We start from the raw sequence: 19218 nt of genomic DNA on the forward strand, positions 1-19218 counted from the left end.
TCATGCTAAATTTGAGGACTTTAAGTGTTTTGTTCAACTTTAAGTTAAGTTGTTTTGTGGTTGAATACTGACATTTAGAAATGTGTACATAAAAAAATAATATTTAGAGGTTAAGAGTTGCCTCAGAAAAATTTGAATTGTTGACATTGAACTTAACAATGGAAACAATCGTTTTTGTGAAAAATTGAATTGTATTGTTGACATCGAAACTAAAAATATTGTGTTTCAACTTAACAATACTACCTTAATTTATACTTCTGAATTGCCTCGGAGAAATTTGAATTGTTAGCAATGACTTAAACAAAAAGTTTTATTTTAACTGACAAATACTATATTATAATTTTAACTTTTTCTATGACAATACTCATTTTCTTACTCTTTTCTTTGTTTTTTATAAATTTTATATTTTTGTGATAAAATAAAAAACTTATAGTTGTTCTGCTTCTGAACACTGATGAAAACACAAAATGATGGGCTTCAGCAACAATCAAAACTATATACATTTATTTTACAAATTCCATATTATTAAGGTGGCGCCCTTCAGAGAATTAAAAATACAAAATTATCTTCATCAAAGCCGATGCTTTACATCCGGCGTTCAGTGGCAGACTACTATTTCATATTGTTTTACAACACATGGCTTTAGCCCTCTGGTGTGAAAGACTTTAAAACAAAACTTACAACATTTACTTTTCTCAACAACTGAATTTTAGAATAGTGTGATTAAGAAAAATATGTGAACTGTTTGCAATTTCAAATTAATATTGAAATGTACAGGTTTAGAATTTTCTACAGTGAAAAGTTTTCGGAACTTCAGTATTCAAAAAAGTATACAAAAACTAGACGTTAAGAACGTATCCAATGAGCGAGCAAAGCGAGCATTGGATTGCAAAGCAATCCGAAATGAAATGCGAAAGCAGTTCCGGGGGTTGGTGAGCGCCAGCGAGCAGGGGGCGAAGCCTCCTAGTCTATTTATAACTCTTTATTATTAATTTCTTACCACCAAAACGTTTCAGTTACATGGTTATACTAATTCTCAAAGTCTTTTTGGCGATCTGCTTTTATAAAATTATTCTCTAATTTAATAATGGCTTGGCTTTATTTTTGGCTATGTTATATTTCGTAAAATCGCCAACCATGGATCTCTTCCGATGTTCAAAGTGTACATTGGGAAAAATTCATTTGCTTCCAATTTCCAATTTTTGGCGATTGGACTCGGGGGCCTTTGAGCCTCTCAGTCCCAACCGTTGAATATTTAACAGAAATTCTCGATGTGAGAAGAATGATTTTTTTTATCCCTTGAAGGGACTTTTTTTATATACAGGGTGATTCTAAAAAGATGGGAAAAATTTTAGAAAGTGATAGTACACACCGAGACAAGCAATTTTTATCAAGGAATGCATGGTCGAAAACAAAACCCAAAACCGCTAGAGGGCGTCAAAGTTTATGTTCTTATATGAGGCAAAAACACATAAAGAACGATGAAGTTAAGTTATAAAAGCAAATTTAATGGCATGTGATTGCAATAAGTGTTCAAAATAGTGGCCGGCAGCGGCTATGCTGGTACAACGGCGAAGAAAAGATAGGCAAACTTTCCCTGCTGAGGCCGAAAGTTTGGCGACAAATAACGTAGCGCAGTAACTCGCAATAGGAATGGAGCCTTCTCGTTTGCATGAAAAAACTTTCCAAATGCGCCAGCACCTTTGCGTTTTGTTTTCGACCATGTATTCTGTGAAAAAAATTGTTTGTCTGGGTGTGTACTATCACTTCCTAAAATTTTCCCCATCTTCTTAGAATCACCCTGTATATATATTTGAATGTGGCCATGTTCTACTTAACATTTACTTAATAATTAATTTTTTCAAAACGAATGGGATAATATCCCTATATCACATCAAAATTAAGATGTATCTGTAACCAACAAAAGTATGCTTAATACTACGATGGTGCTACCTAAGCAAGCCACTAAATTGAACTGAGCAACCGCCATTATATAGAATATAATTTTGACAACATTTTAAAAGCCTCACTGCGAAAGAGCTGGAACAAAGTGGTATCGAGATAAACTTTTGAATTAATTACATGAAGTGGTGTGGAATCTTACTTTAACTCAAATCTACAAGACAGAGAATAATGCATAAAAACATAAACTTAGCTACTACTAGAAGAAATTTTCACAAAGAGCATAAAAAGCTGACAGCCCCTCAAAATTATTGTAGTGGTAAGTAAATTTTTTTTCTTCATAAAATTTATTTCACCTTTTTAAAAAGCTAACAAAAAGTATTCCTGATCAGCACAAAAATTCGATAAGTTTAACGCAGAAAAAAAAAGTGAAGTGGAAGGAGTGAGCATTGACGTGGTTGCTAAACTAAGTGAATTTCTACTACTTCGATGACAAGTTTATTGCCACTCTAATAGTTTCGAGGGACCACTGAACATCTGTTGTTGTGTTTACAACCTTAACAAAAATACAACTCTTAGCTTGAATATTTCTTTTTTTAAGTTTTTAAAAATGGTACGAACCTTAATTTAGCTATATGTTTTATGCTTATTTTAGAAATATACTGAAAATAATTATAATAAGAATAAATTTAAATAACTTACCTTATATAGCGACGAAGAATGTATATTGGTACACTAATTCTACCCTTTGTTTTAATCATTATTTTTAAAACAGTGTAGCTTGTCAAAAGACCACTAAAATAGGAAATAATATTAAATGATGATAAAATTAGCTAAATAAATATATTATTATAGCAAATGTATACTGAGAGTTTTAAGTGGTTTGATGAAGCTCGACCAATAATTGCTTAGAAAGCTTTAAGAGCTAATCATGTTTTAAATAATATTTACCAAAACTTATTTTAAGAAAATAGCAATTCTTTAATTTATATATTATTTTTTTAAATCCATCTGCGATTAGACATAATTTTAATTGAAGTAATTGGAGATGTTGAAAACGTAGTATTTGGAATAGAAAACTTTACACTTAATTTGTGTAGTAGCTTTGTGAATTAGATTTAAAATGAATTGGATTGCTACAACATTACATAAAAACATAGCATACATGTGCTCTAAATATGATAATAATATAACTTTGTTGTTGTCTTGTCCAGTAGTGAAAGGAAAAGTAAATTTGTCCAAAAGTATCTATAACAGCTTTGGCCACATCAATAATCTCTAAGGAATAGAGGAGTTGCTGTAGGGGATCCAGATGGATCCTGAAGAGCTTCGCCAGTATGGCTGGGCAATCAAAGACATGGTCGGGAGAGAGTTCGGTGTCGATGCAGTGAGGATAGCTTCTGTAGCGACGATGGCCATCGGAAGATATTTTCATTCCCTTGAAGTGTTTAGTCCTCAATCTAGCTATGGTTGTGATAATGGCTCGATCACAGTTTAGGGCAGGGATGGAGTGCTTCAGAGAAGTGGTAGAAAGTAGTCTGCGGCTGGCTATCGCATCAGCATCAGTTAGGGTCAGGCTGTTGGAAAGTTGGGAGTTATCTCGGGCCTCCTTGACCTGGACATCTGCTTTCTCATTACCATCGATATCGACGTGTGCTGGAATCCATTGAAGGATAGAAGTTCTTTGAGCCGTGGTTATTTCGTTTAAGAGCAGGATGATATCTTGGGTGAGTTGGGAGTCTCCTCTTAAAATGGCCAGGAGGGCAGAGCGAGAGTCCGAGAATAACAAAAATCCATTTGAATTTTGGATTGCCTTGGAGTAGTAGAGGTTTAAAGCCTCCTTTTGCACTACTCATGGAAGAGGGTTGCCAGAGCCTCCTAGGATGTTGGACTTCTGCCTGTTGGTCAGCAGAAGGTATTTTATTTCCCTTCTGCCACCCAAAGGAAACCAATGGAGGCATTCCCCGATCCGCCACCTGGGAACGCGCCCTCTAGGGGTTACAGGCTCCCCCGAGGATAATTTAATTACTGATAATTTAAGTAATTAAATTTCCCTCGAGGGATATAACTTTGTAAAAAGTAAATAAAAACCATTTTTTGCTGATATTAAAATAATACTTCGAATACTTTGACCAGACAACTATTTTTACAAGAAATAAAACTTAGAATACGTTGCTGTTACTTTTTCTCATAAAGAAAGCTTTTTTTTCTCATTTCCATGAGAAGTAAATTTGGTGTTTAATCTAATCATATATATTTTATCTTTTTTTAAAAAAAAAGGAAGAAGAACAAGAAATTTTAGAATCTTCTACATTTGGATTACACAAGAACGATTTTAAGTTCTGACTGCTACTCTCTGTTCTCTACCAAGAATGGCTTGATCATGAATTAAGGTATATTTCTCACGAAATTACCATTCGATGTTTTGATTTTTGAACGGAAGCGAGTTTACACCAATCACCCACTCGGAAGTCTTCCATATATATATATATATATATATATATATATATATATATATATATAATAAATACAAGAAAACACGAAGAAAGTTAAGAAAAACATTTTGAACATTATTCTACATTTTGAACTTATATATATATATATATATATATATATATATATATATATATATATATATATATATATATATATATATATATATATATATATATATATATATATATATATATATATATATATATATATATATATATATATATATATATATATATATATATATATATATATATATATATATATATATATATATATATATATATATACCCTTGTGCAAATTAATTGAAGCAAGCTTTTTTTTTTCGTGTTTTTTAACGAAGATGTTTAGGGGTTGTTCGGTTACAATGGGGTTGGACCTTTGCAGCCTATTGACGGTATGATGCGTTCTGAGCAGTACATTACTATTCTGGGTAAAAAAGTTGTTCCAGAGTTGAAGAAACGATACCCTGATTGAACAGAGATTTTTCAACAGGATTTAGCTCATTGCCATACGTCCAAAATTGTCAAGAAATTCATGTTTGAGAATCAAATTGAGATATTGGAATGGCCAGGGAACTCTCCGGATATCAACCCAATTGAGAATCTCTGGGCCATATGCAAGAATCGCCTATTAAATATGGACTGTACAACTATGGAGAAGCTAATCACGGCGTTAATTCATGTGTGGTACAAGGACACAAATATTATAAATGACTGTAAAAAATTAGTGGAATCCATGCCGAATCGTGTCCAAACCAAATGTTAATAAAGTGTCGTGGAGATCATATTATGTACTAAAAAGTTTTGAGTTTGTATAAATTTAAATAAAATAGCATTTTCTCTTAGTTTCCTGAATTTATTGAGTTTGTTTCAATTAATTTGCACAAGGGTGTATATATATATATATATATATATATATATATATATATATATATATATATATATATATATATATATATATATATATATATATATATATATATATATATATATATATATATATATATATATATATATATATATATATATATATATATATATATATATATATATATATATATATATATATATATATATATATTAAGAAGTTTTACTGAAAGAACTGTATAGAATAAAATATATAGTAAAAACTTATATACAATCAAAACTTTAATATATTATAAAGTGATGAAACTTCATTTATTACATTAAATATTTTAAAAAATTATTAAAGAATTTTTCGTTTAATTGAATAATTTTCTAATAATTTATTTTTACAATCAGAGTATAACATAGTTGGTTTTGTTCTTGAGAATTGGTAATGCTCTTTTATGTTCATGAAAAAAAACTTTGATTCCTGATCTGACAATTAATAACTTAAATAATGCATATGTAACGATTTAGTTGTCAAATTTATGCATAATTTGTGTCGTCATGGTTAAAACTAGGATCGAATTGACTGATATATTAATGAGTTAAAAATTTCCTAAATTATCTTTACTTAATGACTAAAAACCCGAAGCTAGAAGATTTAATTTCGCTATTACTAATTTATTTTAATTTAAAGATTGTGAACACCATAAATATAAATTAGAAAATAAAATAAATTTAATCAGTGATTAAATATTACCTCATAAAGAAGAAAGTTTCAACTGCAAGCCAAGTGTTTAAAATCAGTCCAAAATCAATACTGTTGAACCAATTGGGAATTATGTCTGGTCTACCTAAAATAAAAGTGCATTGAATCAACGATAGTGAATAGAAATCTGTTGTTTTAACTCTATTCTCCATTAGGTTTTATCTAAAATGTAATTTTTATAGTGTTTAATTCATATCACCACTAATAGTATTTTAAACTAACAGTATTTAACACTAATATTATTAATAGTTTTAACACTAGAGACACTAATGGTATTTTAAAAAAAGGGTGGCCAACAACTATAATTTTTGCAAAATATTTTATACAGTGTTAGACAATCATAAACTTAAGCTTTCAGAATTTAGGTTAATTTTGCAGCATTTTAAAAGTCTTATTATAGAAGAACTGGAAGAAAGTGGCATTTTATATGAAGGTTTTAATTTTTCACATATCGTGTCGTGGAAAATAACTTTATTTTAAATTAACTTAGCAATTTAAGAAATGTTTCCGTGACTTTTCTTAACACATATTAAGCGGGCAACTTTTGTAATTATTTTCTAAAACAATTTCACCTTTTTAGAAAAAGAAAAGCTTTTAAGAGTAGCAACATAATTTTATTGAGGCTGGTACTCATTTGTCACTTCAATTCATCCCTTAAAATGACTTTAGTTCACCCTCAATGATGACTGCAAAATTATTGCCTTTGTTGTCGTAGGCCATTAAGGCAAGGGATGCTAATGTTCTTGTTTTCCTTCTATGGCCAAGAATTCGATTTCTACCACACCCATATTTAACACTATTTATAGGGTGGACACATTTATATACTATTTATTCAGTCATCAACAGATCGTAATTGTGACCTGAACCAGAGAACGATCTATCTTCAATCCAGTACCACGACAGATTTACCGTATACCAGTCACCATTTACTTCTGCTGGCTGGATTCGAACTAGACCCGACTATGGAATTAAACCCTAATAATGACTGCTCGGTTCAAGACGTTATAAACACTTATAGCAGGTATGTCAACTGCTCCACTTTCTGCTTAAATTTTAATAAAATGGTAGTGAATAAAATATTAACATTTGTAGAATCTATATATATATATATTTCTCTTACACGGCGATAAAAAAAGCCTCATTACAACTCCCCAAATGGCAACACTAGAAAATTGACCAATGATTGCCGCTAAAAACGTCACATGCCAAATCTAGCTTAGATGGCTCAACATATAGCGCTTTTAAAAACGGAAACTGAAATAACCAGAGAGAGCATAAGCTAGGCAGAAGAGAGTGGTCGAATTTATTTGTTTTACTAGAATTTATTTGTTTATGCAGGTTTTTCCACTGCAATTCACTTATTTCAATTTTTAATAGACTTAATTATAGCCAATTTTTTAACCTTTTTAAAGAGATATCAGTTTCAGAAATTTTATCTTAAGATTTTATACTATAGCACATTTCTAATAGGTTTCTGGTGAGGAGAATATTTTTATTGAATTAATTTATTTAATATATTTAACCTAATCACCACAGGTTTAACGAATTACACGTCATTTATTTCAATTCAAATTTATTTTAATGACGTAGTATTTACTAAAAAGATGTAATGTTTTTTTTTAAAAAAAGAGTTGTTATATGGATTTGAATAATTGTTTTGAATTCTTAGAATTTTGTACATTTGTAATGTACCTAAGTTAGTAGCGAGCGAAGCGATCTTAGTTTGCGAAGCAAACCATATAAGATTGCGTAGCAATTTTCGGGGGTCGGCGAGCGTTAGCGAGAAGGGGGCGCAGCCCACTAGTAAGAATAATTAAGTCTACTCTTTAAAAGTGTGACCACGAGATAACTGCAATAAAGTAGCATTTCATATGATACTTTGAATTTTTGATAAGTAGTGGTTGAAGAATGACTTAAAATGGAAAATACTGAACTGAAAATAACTTAAATTTCGTTACCTCTAGAAAATGTTTTATTTGTTAATTTTATTATTTTTATCTTTGATTATCAGTTTTGTTATGATTGTCAGTTCGACCTTTATATTAACCAACCGTTTAATCTCTGCAGTGTAGGGCTGAAAGTTTATATATACATCAAGACGGAAAAGAGCTGAAAGTGGTAAGAAAAATATTTCATTCTAGCCTCTTTTTTAGGTAGACCGTGACCATAAGATAACCATTACCTTAATTACCAGGGTTTTTTTTTAAAAAAAAAAAGAAAGAAAGAAAAAAAATTTTTTTTCCACATACACATAGAACTGCGTCTTACTAGGAAAAAAAAAAGAAAATTCTGATGAATAGTACATAATTAAGAATAATCAAAGCTTATTTAACCTTCAGTTAGTAAAACAAAACTGAAAGCCAAATTTATAAAAATCACACACAGTCTCTAATTTTAGTTAAATCACACCATAATTTAATTTTTTCCAGTTTTCAAACATATCATAAGCACAGGGTTGCCAGACTTTGAAAATAAAAAATACTACGACTTTATCCGAAAAAATACTACATGTCTTAAGCGCTATCTACAGGATTTTTTTGAAAGCTTATGCAGACGAAAACTGAGACAGACGATTATTATTATTATAATTAACATTATTTATATCGTCTGGCTAAAGTTTTTTAGAATTATATTTAAATTTATTGTAGTTGAGAATAAAATAATATTATAATTGAAAAACAATTATCCTTTAACAATTATCCTTTTGTGCAATTATACTTCAGATATACGTGTAGTAACTAATATTTTTATCAGCAACTTTGTCTTTTGAAGAATAAACAAAGAGTTGTGTGTATCATAATAATGTCTTTTGTGTATCATAAATGATTTATTTCAAAGTTGTATAAAATTGAACCTAAATGAAAATATAAAATTTTATATTTTGTTTCACATCCTACATAGAAAAGAAGCGTAAAATCTACTTAATCAAAGTGCATAAGAAACAATTTATATTATAGTTTACTAGTATAAACGAATTTTTACTTTTTACAATCATCACTAGATACAGTGACTAATAAAAAATAAATTGTTGGATTATTTCAAAAATTGTTTTTTACTTCAAAACTAGAGTGGCACTTTTCGTTGTTTTAGGAAATGAAATTAAAATAAATAAATAAAAATGAAAATAAAATAAAAATACCACATTTTAAAAAAATACTACGAAAAATACCATACCCCTTTTTTTGTGAAAAAATACTACGGTAGTATTAAAAATACTACGTCTGGCAACCCTGCATAAGCAGCTTACTTCTTACATTTAAAATAATTTTTACAAATCAAAAAATAAGATTTTTTTTTACAATTAAAATGACATTCGAACAAGCACAATATGTAATTCGAATAATAATTTAATGAACTTACGTAAAAGAGTGAAATTTGTCCAGACATACGTGTGCCCTAAAACCACCCAAAGAATACTTATACCCTTGATGCCATGAAGAGCTTTTAATTCATCTGATCCTTTGGAAGAAGACATGAGACGATTGTAGTTTGAAATCAGAGAAAAGCATTTCAAAACTCCTTTAATACCACCTGAAAATAAATAACAATCAATGAATTACTTAACGAATGAATGAATTAACAATAAATGAATATTTTTCATAGCCCCATTCTTGGCCGCAAGTGGCCCGAGGAGCCTAGTTGAAGAATATAAAAGGGTAGTCATTTGAAATGTTAGAAAAACAATTTAAAACTCTTATGATACCATTTGGAAATAAATGTTAATTAATAAAAACATGCTACATGTTGACATTTTAATCGATGCAACGCATAAGGTATGATGACGGATCCGAATCAAGTGGCCGACTACCTTCCTATCAGCCCGACATTGGCAATGGCAAAAATTGTCTGGCTGGCTGCTAAACTCAATACATATTGTCGACTCAACGATGTCAGAGATGCCAACTTGCTCCGGACAGCAAATATATATTTTACAGTGGTAGTTTATCAGTTGTGTTTCTTGGTTTAATAAATTCAAATTAGTAAATTTTTACCCACCACTATTTCTAAATAATTCGTAGGCTTATATAATTTACCACATTATAGTACTTATGTCATGCTATACCTTTTAAAAAACAAGTAAACATAGTCAAATATTGCGAAATTTATTTTGTAGTTATTTACCGATTTTTTAATTATTTTGGAGCGTCCGGAGCAGTTGGCATCTCTGCGATGTCTGATCGTTATCGACCACATACATGATTGGTTTCTTTCGGGCCGATACTGTTGTATTCATGTCACATGTCATGTATAGGTCCTTTTTAATTTTACCGTCACTTTTAAGTATTTCGATATCGAATCGTATCTTAAGTATTTTAATATGCTGTCTCTCGCACGAAACATTTAAAAAAAATTTTGTATGTTAAGTCTTCCTGACTAAACTTATTAGCATAATTTTTTCTTTAAAGTTTTGTTAAAAACAGGACTGTAAGTTCATTGAGAATTACGAAATTCCAGCATATATGATAGGCATTAAAAATAATATTTTTCCAACTGTTTTCCGTTTTTTGTTGAATTTAATCAAAGTAATATCGTGTGATGCACATTTAAGCTACTTCAATAACTTCATTTGATCAATTTTTTTTAAGCTTGGTACTTAATGTATTATTTATATTTTGGAGGAAATATTTTTATATTTGAAAAAAGTTGCTCACAATTCATCTTTAAATCTGGAATTATTTTTAGGATTGCGTAACTGAAATTAAATAATCGATGGCATGCAGAGAATTTTATTATTTTCTAACTTGTCTGATTTTTGGTGCTTTCTATATGGCAGCAGAAATAAGCTAGAGGTGTACTAGTTTTAAAATAAATAGAAATGACTTATATGGCAGCAGAACTTATGATAATGATGAGTTGCACCACTATTCAATTTAAAGCCTCCATATAAAAGTCAAATTCTGTGCTTGAAATTTTGTTATAAAGCAACCACAACGACTGCTGACCACAATGAATGCTCGCCAAACTTTTAACACTTCATGCTGGATGGGATAGGGCCCAAATGCCCAGCTCAAACGTCAAGACAAGACAAGAAATTATGTTTCAATTTAAGGGGAAAGAAAATGTTTAAATTCGGATCCAATAACGGAAGGAAGTAGGAAAGTCTTCCGATTAAATCGGAATGGCTAGCAATTGTACAAACCTGAACGTTAAAAAAAAAGACATATTTGCAAGACGTTGACAGAAAATTACTTCATGTATAAAATTATTCCTTTAAGAGACGAAGCTATTTTATTCTTGTGTATCACAATTAATAAATATATCAAATATTAGCTTATATACTTGTATGATGATGGAATTAACGCAAATCTTGATCTCCGTAAATAATGTTGACGCTCTGGTCGGAATTTTTCTAACAGTTTACGATTTCCTAAAATATTTTATTTAATAAATGGATTCAGGATTTATGTAATTTTATTGATGCATTATTGATGTATTAGTTATAACAACTGAAACTCATATATATATATATACATTAAACTCAAAACTTAATCTTCTATTGTCTTTTCATAGATGTTTCTAATTTTCCTTGAATATATTTGATACATTTGAATAAGAATTAATACATTTCTATTTGTATATTAGGATAACTATTTTTCTTTTCAAATCAAAAATGATTTCTTTTACTTTGCACACTATAAAAGCATATGAATATAAAGGGGAAATAGGAAAACATGGAAGAAAGTAAACAATCCATATTACATAAAACATAAACTAATTTCACCATATGTCGATAACTTTTAAAGCATTGGAAAATTTTTGCACACAACTATCCAAAGATAATTCTTCGCCAAAAATAATTTTTAATAATTTATTATTTTTAATATATATTTAGAATTGAGTACCGAGAAAAGTTTCATGAACTATTTATTCTGAACTTTAGACTTCAAAAAAACATATTAAGCTAGACGGAAGTAAAGTAACCAGTGAGCGAGTAAAGCGAGTTCGAATTGCAAGGCAATCCTGAAGGGAACTTTTAAAAATAGTTCCGGGGATTGTCGAGCGTCAGTGATCAGGAAGTGGAGTTTTATAGTTTGCATAATATTAGAGAAGTCAGGGATGTTAAATTCATCTTCTACAGTTGTTAGATTTTGTTAGATACAGTTGTTAGAATATATTAATTTAATAATCAATATTCAAGTTGATAACTTTAACATTTTTTTAAAATTATTTATCAAACCTCAATGACTAAACTTTAACTCATTAATAAACATTGAATTAATTTTTTAAAGGTTTTTCTTCAATCAATAAACTCAGGGACATAATGTTGCATAACTCTAATTTTTTTTGAATTATCTAATATTTAATGAATATAATAAAAAACACAGATATATATTTTCACAGATTTTGTTTTGATGGCAAATTATTTTTTTCAAATAATGCATGCGAAATGTTAACTCCATGTATTACAAGTAGAATTAATTATTTTACAGCTTACACTGCATTAGAAAAAAATAATATTGAGACTAAATGAAGAAAAAAAGTCTTAAAATACTAGAATCCAGAATAATCCTAATGTCATTAAAGATATTTATTTCTTTTAGCTATATCATCTTAGGATACGACATTGGTTTCAGAAAACAGCAAAACATTAAGCATGGTTTGAAAGTACAATAAAAATTGGCATCATTCACAGTTCGAAAAAGAAAACCTTTATATCGGTTAAACAGATTTTGTTAGAGGAGAAATGTAGAGAAACTGTATAATCTTTTTCCTGTTGCAATACTTAATGTTTACTTCAGATATTAAATTTTTTGTCCAGTTTAAAATATTAATTTAGAAATGAGTTCACATTCTATTCCCCTTTTATAACTCTCCAGTTTTATACAAAATAAAATAAAATCCAGATACATACATGTAATTTATTAGAAAAGTATTTTAGAATAACGGTATACAATCCAACAAATTGGAAGCAATTAGAATGAATTCATTTAAAGACGAGCTTAGGCTCAATGCTTTTTCAGATTTCTAAGCATAGAAACAGTTTATTGTAGGTCATGGTTTCATACATAAAAACCTGAAAAGAATCTTGTAACTAATTTTTTAAAGTTAAATTTGCACAAAATTATACTTGCAATCCATACTAAAACTAATTACATTTTAAAATCTTTCTCTTGCCTTCAATATTTCTCCAATACCTCTATTGCATTAATGATCACAAGATTCTGTTCTCGAGAAATTCTGCCCTCGCGCTTTCTTAATGGATTAATAAATGTGGATTTTTAGAAAGTTTTTATTTATTTCTAAGACTTACCTTGGTTTTCATTTGGGCTTTTCGGATACTTGTATTCAATGACGGATCCCACGAAGCAAGCAAGAAGTAAAGCACTCAGCATACACCTGCATAAGAGATTAAAGCTCTTTTTTATTTGACCTTATTTAAATAAAAAAAGAAATTACCCCTTCCTATGAAACAGTAATTTGATGCTGAGCTATAATATATGTACAAAGAGGCATAAAAAGCTTGATACTCATTCGAAACAATCGGTATTATTGATACGATTCTCAAAGATTTCATTTGTAAAGTGTTTGTTGTTGAAGATGACGATGTGTAGGCCTGGCAGAAACAGTTATTGCATGTTGGGGTGTTATTTTGCGCGAAAGTCATATTCTCAAGCCATGGAAAAGTTTCACAAGAAATATTCTGATACAGCATTACCCATTATCTCAACGAAGACATGATTAGTTCAATCTTTCAGAGTTTCGGAATCAGTAGTTGACGAAGAAAGAACCATTTTGGACAGTGAAAAATTGAAGTAGGAGCTAAAAAAAAATTCGTTTCGATTTTTTGTAATTATCGGAAAAAATTGGCATAATTATCCAAATTGGCAGTTGAACATGTTTTGACTAAGACAAATCCTCAAATGTGTAGCATGTTTTTCTTATGAGATAAATAAGAAAGGTAAAAAGATATTTTGTAACTATCGGGGAAATCAGCCTAATTAAGAGTAAAGCTAAAAGACATATTTTTATCAAGCTTGAAGTTCAAATTTGAACTAAGTGTTTTTTACAAAATAAGTTGAAAAACTAAAGAGAAATTTTGATTTAGGTTTTTTGTAACAATCCGAGTAAATCGGGATAACAATTGACAGCAATGCTTTCACAAATTTTTACCAGCAAATATATCTCAAAATTTGATTATGTGTCCCCTATATGAAAAACTAAACAAGTTTCCTTTTGATATTTCTAATCATCAGGTTTATTTAGGAGTAATTAGTCGAAAACTGACAGTGCTAAATAACATGTTTATACCAAGTGTTCTATATGAGATAAAATTATGCAATTTGCATTTGAAATGCTAATGCCAAGGATTTAAAGCAACATCGCCGAAGGCAGCAGGAACTAGCGACGATCTGGGAATCAGTGAGTTCATGCAGAGGAAGGACATTATTAATCCTTGCTGCGTTTCCCGCATAAACTCGCATCCTAATGCATGCACGTGTAAAGAAGCAGAGGAAGGACAGTAAAGAACCGCGATGTGATGAGTTCGTGCGGAGGAAGGACAACGTGGAACCGCGATGTGGTGAGTTCGTGCGGAGGAAGGAGAACGTGGAGCCGCGATGTGGTGAGTTCGGGCGGAGGAAGGACAACGTGGAACCGCGATGTGGTGAGTTCGTGCGTAAGAGGGATAACGTGGAACCGCGAAATGGTGAGCTCATGCAGAGGAAGGACAACGTGGAACCGCGAAGAGATGAGTTCGTGCAGCGGAAGGGCAACGTGGAACCGAGATGCGGTGAGTTCGTGCAGGGGAAAGACAATGTGGGACCAGTTCGTGCTTAAGTGCAATCTGAAACCGCGAAAAATTGAGTTCATGTAGATGAACCAGCTGGTTACTACAGGTGGTTAGTTTTCAAATTTAGATGTACCTCATTTTTAATGCAACCCAAACACAATAGTTAAATATCTGAAATTTGGGATTGAGTTCAGTATCACTGAAAGCATTTTTTGAAAAAATTTAACATGTGTAGGAATTTTTTTTAAAAAAAACTTAACATTATAGTAAAAAAGAAGGAAAAAAGTGTAAAACTTACAGCGTTACAATGTGAATGGTTTTCCATTGACTAGATTCTTTCACATAACATTGAGGTATTCTTACTTCTGTTCTAGAAATGTCTGAAACTATGTAAAAATAAAACTTTTATACAATAAATAAATAAAAGTAGACTAAAAGTTAAAAAATAATTTTTAACCATATTATAATTTAATGAATTAAAATTAATTTGCAGTAATTTCAATTATTATAGATACAATAAAAGAAAGAGGTGAGGATGTAAACGTTGTTAATACATTTCATATTTAATATACATTTAAGTATTTTCTTTTAATTAATAAGAAAGTATTCATAATCTATACATCTATACATAATAATAATCTATACATAATAATAAACGCGGCTGTGTGTGTGTGTGTGTCTGTAATCACAATATATCGCCCCAGAAGCCTCGCCCGGGCACGAAACTCGGCCCATAATTGTGTTTTCACATAATGAAGAAGTATTTTTTTTCTTTTTCAAAAATTTTGATTAGTTATTTAGTTATCAGTCATTTTGTAAGTCTATGCTTTTCGTCTGCTTTTTCGTCTTCAAAGAGCCATATTCAATAAATTATTAAAAAATGCATATACTTTTCCCCACTCTTATAAATGTATGCTAATGCGAACCTCACAATTGAAATATTAATTTTCGACAACTTAAACCAATAATATACGAAGGAATTAATAATTTAATTGTAAAGTTCGCATTAGTTTACATTTATTAAAGTGGAGAAAAGTTTAACTTTCGTATTAAAAATGTGGCAACATATTCGATACGTAAATAGAACGCTTCGCTTTGATATATTTGTCGCTGTTCATAATTGTTATAATAAGTTTTTCTTCTTCTTTCCACGCTCTATTTTTTTTTCTGAAGCGAAGACGATAATTTTTATAGCGATATTGTAGTACTTTGTACAACTAAAAATTCTTTTCACAACACTTTAAAAATATTTACTTTATTTTCTTTATATATACAGAGAACAGTCGGCAAAGAATTCGATTAGGTTGAAAAACATTTCGCTAAAAAGGAACGAATTCCAAAAGAAAAAATAAACAACTTAAAGAATAAAAATGCTGATGCCAGCCAATTTTTTGAAAGTTAACTTAGAAATAACAAACCAAACGATGTTAAATAACAAACCAAACTATGTTAACAAAATGACGTAGAAAGCGCAACTAGATCAAAATTATACAAGCACAACTAGATCAAATTATAATACCTGAGTGCTTGACGTAACAGATATAGAAATAGAATTTGATACCATAAAAAATTATATAGAAATAGAAATTGATACCATAAAAAATTTATTCGTTTTCGTGTTCTTTTCATGTATTTAGCATTTTAGTTTTTTTTTCTTAAGCGTTATAGCTATATAATTTCAAACATCCTCAAGAGCTATAATACATTTGCAGCAGAACTGGATATGAAGACAAAATTGCTGGACAGGAACACTTTAATTGTCCACTAATCTTCAGATTTCCTGCTATGTTTTAAAAAACTTTATTTGTGAAAACCTTCAGCGTGGCGGACAGCTGGCCGCCTTAGGCGGCTAGTTAATAATAAACGCGGCTGTGTGTGTGTGTGTCTGTAATCACAATATATCACCCCAGAAGCCTCGCACAGGCACGAAACTCGGCACATAATTGTGTTTTGACATAATGAATTTTTTTTCTTTTTCAAAAAATTGGATTAGTTTTTTAGTTATCAATCATTTTGTAAGAAAATCTATGCTTTTTCGTCTTCAAAGAGCCATTCAAAAAACTATTAAAAAATGCATATACTTTTCTCCACTCTTATAAATGCATGCTAATGCGAACCTTACAATTGAATTATTAATTTTCGACAACTTAAACCAATAATATACGAAGGAATTAATAATTTAATTGTAAGGTTCGCATTAGTTTACATTGATCAAAGTGGAGAAAAGTTTAACTTTTGTATTAAAAATGTGGCAACATATTCGATACGTAAATAGAACGCTTCGCTTTGATATATTTGTCGCTGTTCATAATTGTTATAATAAGTTTTTCCTCCTCCTTCCACGCTCTATTTTTCTTTTCTTAAGCGAAGACGATAATTTTCGTAGCGATATAGAAATAGAAATTGATACCATAAAAAATTATATAGAAATAGAAATTGATACCATAAAAAATTATATAGAAATAGAAATTGATACCATAAAAAATTAATTCGTTTTCGCGTTCTTTTCATGCATTTAGCATTTTAGTTTTTTTTCTTAAGCGTTGTAGCTATATAATATATTAAATAGGAATTTAATTGTTTTTGAAGGAACGATCACACTTTCCTTGGATCTCTTTGGTTTTTCTATTCTTTATTTTAACAGTTTTTATTAAATGTAATTAGTTGTTTTCAGAAAGTTTCAGTTTGCAGGTAAGCACTTAGATTTTAATATTGAAGTTTCATGATTTGCTTTCATAGTAATTTTTGTTCTAAAGTATTCGTTGACTTCTTAAAAACCCGATTACTGACATGGCAGAACCGCCTTCCAAGAAACTTTGTATTTTGTAAAACAAAAAGATATTAACAGATTCTCAAAGAAGAAGAAGGGCCCAAGAAACGTCTGTGGAACGTCAAAGAAGGATGGAACATGACCGAATTTCGACAAACAATTCTAGAGCCCAAGAAGTATCAGAGAAACGTCAAAGAAGATTAGAAGAGGATTGTGTCTCAACTAGCAGTGCTAGGGCCCGAGAAACACCTGAGGAGCGTCAAAGAAGATTGGAAGAGGATCGTGTTTAATTTTCAGCTATTGGCCAATGATGATTTCGAAAGCAACTTTTGTATGCTTTTACAATTTCTGAGGCCTTTTTTTAAAAAAAAAAAAAAAAAAAAAAAAAAAAAAAAAAACAAGTCTCCGTCTGATAGTTATATTATAGGTTAGGTTACCATAGCAAAGTTACATCTTCAAACATCCTCAAGAGCTATAACACATCTGCAGCAGAGCTGGATATGAAGACAAAATTGCAGGACAGGAACACTTTAATTGTCCACTAATCTTCAGATTTCCTGCTATGTTTTAAAAAACTTTATTTGTGAAAACCTTTAGTGTGGCGGACAGCTGGCTGCCTTAAGCGGATAGTATATAATATAAGTAATAATAATATTTGAGAAAATATATAAAAGGAGAATTTATCATCAACACGAAGTTATTGTAAATTTTTTCAGGTGATGTGATGTTATTGTTCACTGCATAGCTTTTCAGATCGTGAAATAAAAATATGAATGATCTCATACGGTTGCTGTTTTCCTTATTAACGACATTAGTTCCTCACCAATACTTCATATCGCATAGGTATTATGCAATTACACTTTACCCTGCTTTGCCCCTCTTGGCCACAGTGGTTTTTCTTGTTCTGTTTTTCATTTTTTTCTCTCACAGTTATAATTTGTCAAACAATAACACTCTCGAGCTCCATACATGCTCTGGTTCCGGTTAGAAAGCTTGCAGCTGCTTACTACAGTTTATTCAGCTAGGCAATATTTTCAAACGGATCATTTTATTTTCATTAAAAGAAGTAAATTAGATAATTTCTGAGCTCAAATCTGTTGCATTTCATAAGATATTAATGTTATTATATAATTCTGGTGAATTTGAAGAGAAAAATTGTCTTAGTTATTTATAGATACGTATATCGTTAAAAAAGGGCGAGATGGTTGATAGATTTTGAATAACTCGATTTTTGGCAGTCCTGATTTGGCCTCTTTCCATTTGTTTATTACGGCTTGTTCTTGTTGCACGCTGTGCACCATCTCACGTTAGTGTTAACACTTTTAGCATTGTAAACACAAGTAATAAGTAATCAAATACCACGTTTGCAAGAATCTCAAAACACAATGATGCCAAATGGCTTTGTCCCGCAGTGGACTGATCGCTAAGACACGGTTCCCAGCAGATCACCGAAGTCAAGCATTACTGGCTACGGTCAGTGTGCGGGTGGGTGACCACTTGGATCAGTCTGCGTAGGGACCGAGGGTGTGCGGTATTGGTCCTCGTTAAACTGTGCTACCGTAAAGTGCTCGACTTCGCGCGCAGGCCGTCGGGCTACCGAAGCGGGGGTGCCATCCCCTCCGCAGAGGATCAAAATTTTGATGGCATGTCTTCGGATCATCCTCCGGGATGTTTCCCAGACCGTCGCCAATAGCCCATTGT

The 19218-nt window shown here is 30.7% G+C and overlaps 1 protein-coding gene across 1 annotated transcript in view; it reads right to left on the bottom strand.

Moving 5' to 3' along the window:
- The window catches only part of LOC107455697 (nose resistant to fluoxetine protein 6), a 70270-nt gene that overhangs the window by 20194 nt on the left and 30858 nt on the right, over positions 1–19218 (bottom strand). The window contains exons 4-8 of the mRNA XM_071185197.2: positions 15046–15133; positions 13269–13354; positions 9377–9547; positions 6008–6101; positions 2605–2697 (exon numbers count right to left, since the gene is read on the bottom strand). Of these exons, the coding sequence (XP_071041298.2) occupies positions 2605–2697; positions 6008–6101; positions 9377–9547; positions 13269–13354; positions 15046–15133 (532 nt within the window). The remainder of the gene's footprint in view (positions 1–2604; positions 2698–6007; positions 6102–9376; positions 9548–13268; positions 13355–15045; positions 15134–19218) is intronic.

This window comes from Parasteatoda tepidariorum, chromosome 5 (genome assembly GCF_982258835.1).
Source record: "Parasteatoda tepidariorum strain Cologne lab strain chromosome 5, Ptep-v5.0, whole genome shotgun sequence".
Taxonomy (NCBI): Eukaryota; Metazoa; Arthropoda; class Arachnida; order Araneae; family Theridiidae; genus Parasteatoda; species Parasteatoda tepidariorum.